Raw genomic sequence first — 11,814 nt, forward strand, 5'->3', positions numbered from 1 at the left:
CATAACTTATGACACTTAGTTTTGGCAACGGACTGTGTTGTCCGGCCACTGTTACTTAAACAGATATACTAAATATTGTGTACCATATTGCAGTGAACTTTTAGGAAGTAACGCAGGCGGAAACATTCGATCAAGAATAGTTATACACGTATTTGCTTTACATTTACTAACTTATTTTTAGAATATCTAAATACCTAAAACTTTTTAAAAATAAAGAAACATGATTTTATTCGTATTATTACATTTTCACATAAAATATATGTATCACATCCAATTTATTGCATACATATTCAACATAAAACAAACCAAACATCAGTATAAAATAAATATATTGTGTGTCCTGCGATTGAATTTATATAAAAAAATACGAATTTAAAACGAAATAGATTCAAAATTTACCCATTTTTTGTTTTTTTAATTTGGCCTGGCAGCATTTTATTATAGTGTAAAAAGAAATTCATAGATGGCGCTAAAAGCTCAGGAAATGATACAAAAACAACAAACTTCATGGTCATAGTAACTCCATCTAGGCTACGTATTTGGAACTTATTTCCTCAAATAAGAGAATGAACAATATATAACATGTGAATATGTGATGTTTTTCATACATATACGATATGTAGTATTTTTTAAATTTTCTGTTGTGATAAAAAAGTTTAAATTCAACTCGAAAATTTAAAAATTACTTCATTCATTATCATTGCTTAATGTATAACGTTATTTCGACTCCTTCAGCGTGAGGTCCCATGGTGTAATGGTTAGCACTCTGGACTTTGAATCCAGCGATCCGAGTTCAAATCTCGGTGGGACCTTGATAACAAATTTTTTTTTTAATTGTTTTTTGCAGCTGCGATAATCGTAATTTCAGGGATAAAAATTATTGTTTCACTTTAATCTCTGAAATGGTACCGCGAGCACATGGAATAGTGAATGGCGGCGTATCTGTGGGAGTTAAGGGATGCTGGGAAGGGAGCATTATTGATCGTGCGAAAATGGGATGGACGTATCCATTCGCGCCGAGCACCCAGTCCGCGGACGTGGGACCGTCGTGTCTCAACCTCAAAAACACGCTTTTAGGCCTTTAACGTTAGTTTAATAAACCGAAATACCACAAAACGGTCCCTGCTGGAGCGTTCGCGACTCAAAAACCAAATGTTAACACCGCGCGCGTTTGATAAACCCAAAAAACAGAAACACCAAGTAGGAAACCAGCATGATCAGTGATCTCAAGTATCTTCGACCAAAAACCTCGTCAATACGCTTAAATATCAATAATTAGACACCGATGGTTTGCATAGAGTGATAGAAAATCATGTGTTTTGAGTGCCGTATGCTGTAAGGAACGGATGATAAAGTGAGATGGCTGAAGTATTCTCGCCTGGATAAGTGAGAAATGTGTTCTAGCAAAATGTGTGGGATAAATTCATTTTCTAAACGTAAATTCTGTTTAAAATGGTGCTGGAGGAAGCGTTGGCCTAGGCTGGCGCCGTTTGAACGTTCTTTATAAAACTAGTTTACTCATAATTAAAAAATAACCTCAAGATGAATTCGTTTAATGCCCCGACGACCCAAATAAACGCAATAGACAAAATGACAACAGTAAAGTCCAAATCGGTGGACCTGGAGGGATATGTTATCATTGTGGCTCAGACCAAAGATAACAAAGTGAAGCTGTACGGTAAGTTGTTTTAGTGTCGGCCGAATAACAGTAGTTTCCTGGTTGGTTACCAGTTTTGAAACTTGTTGGAATAGTATTTTATATAATGTAGTATATTTTATATGTAAATAATTCGTCTAAATCACTCTTTTAACGACCTGTCAATTCACTTAACTTATATACTTAGGGATGGTAAAGCATCTAATGATATTTAGCACGTACATAGTTGATAGTTTGTACTTAAGTATTCGGGAAACTCGATTAATAATATCAGTCATTTAATTGATTAAGCGTGATTAAGCCAAGACTTTGTTTCGACAGAATTAGTTTTGACCACATTTTATAGTGAAATAATACCTAGTACGTAATCCAATTCTGGAGCTAGAAATGTCTTCTGGTCAGGTATTTATCAAGTATCAGTTTCTTGTCTTTTAACAAAACGTATGGACATTCATATAGACTAAAGACAAATAATATATGGTAAAATAATATAGGTGGGTAATATTTAATTCCTTGTTCACTACGATACCCTGGAGTTAAGCATGCACTGACATGGCAAATTTGACAAAATGGTTTGCCGATGCCGCCGAATTAGAATTACTTAGGTCATTTTTGGCTACTGTTATGAAACTCTTACCTTTACTGTAGGTAGAAAATACGAGTGGTTAGTTGTATTCTAGATATATTATGTAAATATAAGAAAATCTTATAGCAGTTATAGCATACTCGTAGGCAGGGGCAACCTAGTTTCATATCATAACAGATCTGTATACCTACTTCGTTATTATTTTAAACGAATAATACAAGGTGCTAAATCCAAAGGAAGGGCTGATGGAAAATCAGTGCTTTATTTTCAAAGCTCCATTAGAAATTGTAAAAGCTTGAATCCTTAGGGATATCTCTCCCTGTAAACTCCCCGTGCACTGTAGAACCCGAACTTTGGCACCTTACCTTCAAGATGGTACCTATTTCAATTAAAAAAAGTTTTATCATAATAAACCTTTTGATTTTTATATTAAATAATAATGATTTTTTAAATAAAATGTGAACGACGTATGACGTTCGATAATTTTTGGGTGAGCTCTACTTGATGGTACAGGTATTAAATATCGAGACGCACAAAGTGCCAAAAATATGTATACACGACCTTATTGCTGATACATTAAGTAGTGAACATATCTTTGGCACTTTGTCCGTGGCGATATTTAATACCTTGACTGTAGGTACTTATTTTGGTACACCTTCATTAATTTCATTATAGAAAACTGTGAATATCTCTTAAACTTAACTTTACCTGCTGTATGTTGTATTTTAATAAATAATTATGCCTTAATACGTTATTAAATTAGACATACTGAAATATCTGGCTTTACAAAGGTGTTTGGGTTATTCGAGCCCACCCTGTATATTTTTCATACATTAGATTCTAATGATTAGAAGATTAAAATCAGCTGTGTTACACATTTTGGCGAGTCATATACGTCAATTATAGTAGGTATATGATTTATAATTGTTACATATTTGGTGGGACTTATTTTTCAATTTTATTTAAATAAAAAGACACGTCAAGATCGCGTACCTTCTTTCTTATGAAAAAAAAAGCGGCCAAGCGCGAGTCGGACTCGCCCATGAAAGGTTCCGTACCATTTAGGACGTATTAAAAAAACTACTTCCTAGATCTCGTTCAAACCAATTTTCGGTGGAAGTTTGCATGGTAATTTATATCATATATTTTTTTTTAGATTTTCATTCTGTTATTTGAGAAGTTACGGGAGGGGGGGGGGGGGGGGGGGTTACACACATTTTACCACTTTGGAAGTGTCTCTCGCGCAAACTATTCAGTTTAGAAAAAAATGATATTAGAAACCTCAATATCATATTTAAAGACCTATCCATAGATACCCCACACGGGTTTGATGTAAAAAGATTTTTTGAGTTTCAGTTCTAAGTATGGGGAACCCCCGAAATTTATTGTTTTTTTTTTCTAATTTGGTGTAAAAATCTTAATGCGGTTCATAGAATACATCTACTTACCAAGTTTGAACAGTATAGCTCTTATAGTTTCGGAAAAAAGTGGCTGTGACATAATCGGACAGACAGACGGACATGACGAATCTATAAGGGTTCCGTTTTTTGCCATTTGGCTACGGAACCCTAAAAAACGAACTATAGGTAATTCAGGAACTTACTTTACTCTTTGGATTGAGCTGAAAAAAGTTTATCATAATTGACAGTTGACAGCTACATGTCATAAGTATATTTCATGAATTTCATGTCGTGTACCTAGTGATCGTATGTATTTTCATGTTAATTTTACTCCGTTACATTTACGAAGATTCAGATATAAGTACCAATGGTATTTAAAAGACCTTTAGATAGTCCAAGATAAAATTGTCACACGTATAAAAACAGTTCATTTTTGTAGATAAGTAGTAGTAGTAGTACTCTTATCTGAATATATACCCGAATTACCCGATTACCGCATATGCCAGTGGCTGCTTCTTAAAAATATTCAATGTCAACACTAAACTAGACGGTGTATTCCCATTTGTGCTCGCCCCGCCGTCATACAGGAGGCGGATACAGATGGGAATGATTTGTATGCAGCGCCTATTCCCATCTGTGCCCGGCGGGGACAGATGGGAATACTCCAATTAGACCTAACGGCCACCTTACAAGTCTAGTCGGCAGGGACACTGCCTGTAGGTCCCGGGTTCCAATCCCGGTCAATGCTTAGTTGGTTAATTGGGGGCTAGGTTGATATGTGTGAGATTATCCCCAAACGTGTTCAAGTCTAGTCAAAGGTCCCACTTTGTCGCTTACCATAAGGACGAGATGTGCTTAGTATGTTTATACGAATAACCTGTCAAAGAGTCGTTATGGCAAGCGACAAAGTGGGACTTTTTGCTTGGAAGCGATACAAATATTCATTTATGTATTTGGCTTTCGTTTTCTCGATGGTCTATTTTATAGGTAAATCGACAACTGCCTGAATCGAGTTAATCTGACACCTCTTGTCTCAGGCTCCCCGTCCGCCGGTAACATGGACAACCTCGAGCTCGCCGACGAAATCATGGACGTGAACGAGACGCGACTAGACGAGATGAACCACACGGAGGTCATTGGACACATTCATGAGGTAATTACTTGAAACAGGGTATATTTACCCAGAACAGGGTAAGTTTACCCCATTCACAAGTTACTAGCCTAAATCATGGACGTGAACTAGACTCGACTAGACGAGATGAACCACACGGAGGTACACGGACATATTCATGAGCTCAACGAGGGGCGGGAGGGGGTTAGGGTCTTAGGGTCGGCAACGCGCATGTAACTCCTCTGGAGTTGCAGGCGTACATAGGCTACGGATACTGCTTACCATCAGGCAGGCCGTATGCTTCTTTGCCACCGACGTAGTATAAAAAAAAGGTAATTACCCGAAGCACGGAAATTTTACCAGAAATAGGGTAGTTTAGTCAGCAAAACTATTAGCTTAGCACCCTTATTGCGTACAAAGATAGCTCATGAGTTGCAGTATGGTCACTGTCAATAATAATGTCATAGATCGGAGAACAAGGTTTGGTGTGATCTATCCTCAGATAAGGCTAGTTTTACACTCCGATAAGGGGTAATTTTGACCTGCAATAAGGGGTAATTTTGACCTGCAATAAGGGGTAATTTCACCATGTGATTAGTCGGGCAAATAATCGAAATTAGAAATTAGCAACTGCTCTCAGTGTTGTGGTATAGCTTGTCAACATAAAATTAATCAAAAAGGATATACAGTTTAAATTTAATTTGCAGTCGTAATTAATCTGATTATTTAATCCGATTTGGGTCAATTTATTTATTACGACCGATGTCACCAGCTTAACTATTGGTCCTGGCAGAATATCAGTGCCTCTCCCATAGGGTGAAGCGTAATACTGAGCCAGAACCCTTTTGTTTTGCTGCGACGCACACAACACTTCCTATATGTGTGGAACAGTATTATTTAAATGTATTTTTTTTTCTCTTTCTACTTCTATTTTGTATAAATGTGTATTTCTCTTGTATAATTTTGTATTATCTGTTTTTTTGTCATTTTATTAATTGTATTTCCTGTGTGTATTGGGGCAAACAAATAAACGGATTATCTATCTATCTATCTATTCCATGGTTTAAAACTTCTTGGGTAGTTATTTCTTTATTTATGCACTTTTAACTATTATTTAACTAGGTACGTATCCTGACGTTTCGAGATTAACTTTTTGGTCGTAGGTCGTACACATATTTGTCCCGTTGCATGATGAGGTGTAAATAGTAGATAGAGTCACAAGCGAGCAAAATGACATAGTTACGGCGTAGGCGTACATTGAATCCTGAGCTTAGTGCTAAATAATTTTGCTACCATGTGACACATACCGCTTTTCACATCACCCATGAAGTAAATAAAAGATCTTAGTGATAAAATATATTTATTTAGACTTTCTAAAAGTGCTGAATTTATCAAATTTAACTAGAACTAATGAGTATAACATAACAATAGTTGTGACTTTATTTTTGTGTTAATATTTGATACTGGCTTTAATTTAAACTGTCCTTGAATAGAAAAGTGTAGATTTTGATCGCTCCTAGCAGGGAACAAAATTGTCACTTTGACCCCTTCTAGCAGGGAAGAAAAAGCCCTTTTCCAAATAGGTGATAGGGAAAAAAGTATTTCCTATGCTATGGGATAACAAGTTTTAACATGTTTGTGTTTGAATATAAGTATGTTGTTGCAGTGCATCTCGTCCTGTCTCATCAAACTCCGAGTGAAGCGACGTAGCGAGACCAAACTTTGTAAGTTTTTCAATACTTATACTTAGGTACTTCACTGTTTACTAATAGTAATATAGAATAAAACGGTGGAAGCTAGGATTTTGTATGGGACGGCGCCATTGACATATATATCTATAAGGACGGGCCTTACGGACAATGAGAATGGGGCCAGTACAGCGGTGTCACGCACACGATTTCGAGCCTATCGTGCAGTCTAACGCCGTAATGCGATTGGTTGATGAGTTCGCATCACGCGCGCGATTGGTCGCAACTAGTTCCGTTAGACTACACGATTGCCTCGAATTCGAGAGTGACATCACTGAACTAGCACCATTCCTAGTGCCCATAAGGCCCGTCCTTAGATATGTATGTTACAGGACAGCGCGGATTCGTCGATCGACACTCCGTCTTCTTAAGTCGGATCATCGTACCCGTGAGCGTATATTAACATACTGCATGTTTTTATTTTTAGAGTTCCGTACCAAAAAGGTAAAAAATAACCCTTATGGTGCGACTGTGTCCGTCAGATACTGTCTAAGCAGAAATCAACTAGATATCCTAGCTAACTCTGCATATACTTGGCAAGCTGCAGGGTGTGGAACTGTGAAAGAGTCACTATAAATGTTAAATTACTGTGAAAACATCAAATACCTACGTACAGTCAGCGTCAAATACTTTGTAGCAGTCAAAGTGGCCAAATAGTTCGGTACACCATACTAAATATATGGTGTACCGAACTATTTGGCTACTTTGGTTGCTACAAAGTATTTGACGCTGACTGTACCTACTTTATAGCGGCACTAGTTTCTATGCCTTGTGGTTGCAAAGTTAGTGCAGAGATAGCTTAAAGAGAATAGAAAGATCTACATATGTCACTTGAATATCTAATTATCTAACTTTAATTATTTTAATCACCGTAATAACAACACAAATAATATCAAACTATTATGACCATTAAAACTATTAAAAACTTATTTGAACCGAGTTTGTTTCAAATACGCCAATCCTGGACTCGCTCCAAATACTCCGTGCTGACATTTATTGCTCATTGCGTTTCAGTAGGCGCTCAGCCGCAATTTGGGGATTATTAAATTAAGTCCCTAATAACGTTATTATATGACATACAATATCGATAAACATTCATTCGCATTCCCCTGTCGTAAATTTGATACTGTTATTGTAACTGTCTGCTGTTCTCTTTAAGCGTGAGTTGGAGTTGGAGTTTTATCGAGGAACTTTTACCACATTTGGCTGAGCATTAATAAAATTGTTACATGTATAATTTGATTACAAATACGTATAACATGTAGCGTATGTAATAAGGAGTAGAATTTTTACATGTATCAGGGAAATGTCACAAATGCTACAAATTAAATGAAATGAAATTGAAAAAAAACACGAAATAGAAGTAGATTATTTTCTGTGAAATTATTAACAATTAAGTTTTCATTGCTTTTATTGCATACATACATATCCGTCTTTCAAATTTTCAACTAATCAAAAGTTATCTGGAAGAGACCGCCTTTTAGCCATAAGACCGCATGTTGTTTACCTTTACTTTTAATCTTCATTCATATATTGTGTTCTATATTGTATCGATATAAGTATATCGGTAGTCTGTAAATGAGAAGTCCCTAGAATAATTAAAAAATGCCACGAGAATTCAGGGAAGCGAACGAAAAAAACATAGAAGACTAACGTCAAACAAAATATCAGCGTAAAAATGGGCCCACATTAAAACACGGCCCCCCGGCCTCTTTGACGCTTCTGTAGAGGTAAACAACGCCGTGTTATCTCAGGTTCGTTTCAGTAACAGCAATGGAAATTAATAAAAAATGTGAAGCACATTAATTTGACGACCGGTTTGGCCTAGTGGGTAGTGACCCTGCCTACGAAGCTGATGGTCCCGGGTTCAAATCCTGGTAAGGGCATTTATTCGTGTGATGAGCATGGATATTTGTTCCTGAGTCATGGGTGTTATCTATGTATTTAAGTATTTATAAATATTTATATATTATATATATCGTTGTCTAAGTACCCTCAACACAAGCCTTATTGAGCTTACTGTGGGACTTAGTCAATTTGTGTAATAATGTCCTATAATATTTATTTATTATTTATTTACATTATATTACTCATAGGCCAAGGCAGAGGGTGTAACCACTTTATTCATTTGAAATAGCTGTAATAACAGCAACCCAGCTGATTTCTGAACTGCTTTGCAGCCCTCTTCAAGCAGCGATTGATAATAAACATAGATGTCGAACTAGCTCTGAAAAATGACCCCACACACATTGTGCCGAAGCGGGCGGGGCGTCAATTTTGTGCCGCGGAGCTATTTAGTTCGCAAATGGCGGCCCGTTGTGACAGTCGTAGTAAGAAGTATTCAAATTATATCTTTAACGAAAGAATTATGCCTTATTGTGCGTATAAATGATGTGCTAGTCGTTCCAACAAACACTGGAAAAAATATGGGATTACTTTTCACGTATAGTTTAGCTAGGATCATATTAATTTGATTTCTCTTGATCCCAACCGGCTTTATATGGGGATGATGTTATGCATTTTAAAGAACCATTGATATTAAGAAACTTTCATTTTTAATTTGTTCAGGTTGTTATTTTAATAATTTAAATTTGTGATATTACTGTGTGTGTGTATTTCCTTACTAAGTCCCGGTATCTGGCTGCTATTTATAACTTTTCATTAAGTTCGCGGACGGCTGGACCGATTTGGCTAATTTTGGTATTGGAATATTTCTAGGTCCAGGGAAGGTTTGAACAGTGAAAAATTATGGAAAGAATACGAGGAAAATAGTAAAAACAATAATGCTATTTTTCTCAAACTTTTAATGAAATGTTGACATGACTTACTTCAAATTAGGTCCGGAAATACTACATATCAGGTGCGATGAGTGAAGATGATATGTAAAGGAATTTCATACAGCCTTACACACCTAGGCCTGTAAGGCAACCTTATTTTGTTTTTAAACGTCAAATTATGGCATTCAACAAAAAAAAAACCTATAAGCAAAATTCTGCCATTAAGTTTTTTTTCTTTTTTTGTCTTTTTCGTGTTTTTTTTTCGTTTTTGTGTTTGTTAAAAATTGTTTCAGGGATTCAAAGGGGAACAAAAATTTCATTATTTTTGCGCTACGTTTTAGGACGTTGTGTACGGTTTAGGAGATACAGCCCCATAAAGTTTTTTTTTTCAGTCATGCAGAATTCTTTATAGGGCTGTATCTCCTAAACCGTGCGTCGTAGCGTTAAAATAATCAAATTTTCGTTCCCTCCTCCATAACCCAAAAGTAATAATAACAATCATCATCCAATTTTTTTAAATTATTTCATTGCAAGTTTGAGAAAAGCACTATACAAATCTCGGCGAGAAACGGGGGGGTTGCCGGCCGCATATCCGTATTCGTCCTCGCTACGCTCGGCCGTCTATATCTACTTGGCCTGCAACCCTTCGTTTCCCGTCCTCTATAGTAATGTACTATTCCCATACAAACTGTTCCTATGACGACGTGTTCAATACGAATTTCTGCATGTTTGCTCTGATCAAGATGAAAATCAATATCTGAGGATCCTAGAGGTCCTTTACAATGAATACGAGGTCAAAATTAAACCAACGCCCGCCATCTTGGATTTCTGCATTTTGGCTCTGATCGAGATGAAAATCGATATCTAAGGATCCCAGCGACCCTTCATTATGATTCTGAGGTCAAATTTGGCAAAAACGCCCGACATCTTAAATCCGTGTTTGCTTTTATATGATGAATGATGATCAATGATGATGAACGTTTCATTCAAAATGGAGGGTGCTTTATGACTTCAGAATCATAATGAAGGGCCGCTCGGGTCCTCAGATACGGATTTTCACCTTGGACGGATGAAAAATTCTAAAATTTAACTCGCGGTTTTTTTTTTTTTTTATCTCAAATTCGTAAATAAAAGGCCTCTCGGATCCTCAGATATCGGTTTCATCTTGATCAGAGTAAAATCCAAAATTCCAATTTACATTCATTTACATCTGACATATTTCTGTGCCACCTAACTAAACGTCGCAGGTGCCCTATAAGATGAACGACACAATGTATTAATTGGTTCGAAGGCTTAATTGCCTTTAAACACGTGCAATAAACGAACAAATAATAAGCCTTTAAAATAAAATAATAAATTATCATACAAAAATATTGCATTTAAAACTAGTCTACATATATTGCATGAAACCGTCTACCTAGAGCTGCGCTACAGCCAATCACAGCGCCTCATTTTATAATAGACCAATCGTAGTTCGGGTGGTTCAAATTGGCTAATCATGGTCAAATGAAGTTTCGTCGAAGAAAACAAGACCTGAACTTTGACGAGTTGCAATTGGTCCGTTATTATTATTGCGTGTTTTAATAGTGGGGCCACTTTTACGCTGATATTTTGTTTGACGTTAGTCTTCTATGTTTTTTTCGTTCGCTGTCTTCAAGGCATACGGGCCGATTCGAGTTTTGGTTATTTTAGTTAACTAGTTTCATTGGTCGATAACTCGGTCGATATACAGTGTGCGGTGACTCCACTTGTGTGGTAAGGCGGTAAAACGACTAGTTAAATTCATAATGGCATGCATTTTGGAAATCTCTCGCATGCCGCATGCGGGCTCTATCGAGCAGTGAAAACAGAGGGCCTGCCGCGAACCACGTTCGACGTGTTGCCTCTCTGTCGCACTTGTAAATTCGAGCGTAAGTGTGATAGGGAGGCAACACGTCGAACATGGTTCGCGGTAGGCCCTCATTTCCCCGAAGACTACGTTTCGAGGCTGAAATGATGCCTTTCACCCGAATTAAACACTCTACTTTTCATTTAGAATACGAGGAAAGTAAAATACATGTGATTTTTTTAAACATGACTAGGTATAATTTTTATATCAATTCTTGAGGTTACTTTCAATCAACCATTTGGGTAAAAAATATTGTTATTTATGGAACGGGGAGTTAAGTATCCGAATGGAAATTGTATAACAAATCCATTTAAAACCAAATTTCATTTTTTCATCGTAAAAATTAAAAATATCGTACTGGGAAAGTAAAATGCTCTAGCGCAGAAACGTATCACTTTCTGCACACTTTTTAGAACAGCAATGACCCTATTTTAGAGCATGAGAAATGAAAAATACTTTTTACAAAATGGTCGGCTAACAGTCCGTTTATGGTTGACAAAAATGTGACGCTCCGTGGGTGCTTATGTCACGTAGCGTATTGTAGCATCGTTAATATTTAATAACGTAATCAATCGCCAACCCCCCTAAAGTACCTTTAGTACCTACCTTTACTTGTGGAACGTCAGAAGACCTACCGCGAACCACGT

At 36.7% G+C, this 11,814-nt stretch overlaps 1 protein-coding gene and 1 non-coding gene across 5 annotated transcripts in view; both read left to right on the forward strand.

The window, feature by feature from the left end:
* Positions 1–740: 740 nt before the first annotated feature.
* Positions 741–812, forward strand: Trnaq-uug (transfer RNA glutamine (anticodon UUG)). Its single transcript has one exon. It is a non-coding gene; the product is annotated as a tRNA-Gln (tRNA).
* Positions 759–11,814, forward strand: part of LOC133525525 (protein PALS1) — a 233,490-nt gene continuing 222,434 nt past the window's right edge. Inside the window, exons 1-3 of one of the 4 annotated variants that reach the window (XM_061861791.1) lie at positions 759–1,678; positions 4,681–4,796; positions 6,421–6,478. In XM_061861791.1, coding sequence (XP_061717775.1) covers positions 1,543–1,678; positions 4,681–4,796; positions 6,421–6,478 — 310 coding nt within the window. In that variant the 5' untranslated portion in view covers positions 759–1,542. The remainder of the gene's footprint in view (positions 1,679–4,680; positions 4,797–6,420; positions 6,479–11,814) is intronic. The other 3 variants (XM_061861792.1, XM_061861795.1, XM_061861794.1) reach the window with 3 other exon arrangements.

The sequence above is a fragment of the Cydia pomonella genome, chromosome 15, assembly GCF_033807575.1.
Source record: "Cydia pomonella isolate Wapato2018A chromosome 15, ilCydPomo1, whole genome shotgun sequence".
Classification (NCBI taxonomy): Eukaryota; Metazoa; Arthropoda; class Insecta; order Lepidoptera; family Tortricidae; genus Cydia; species Cydia pomonella.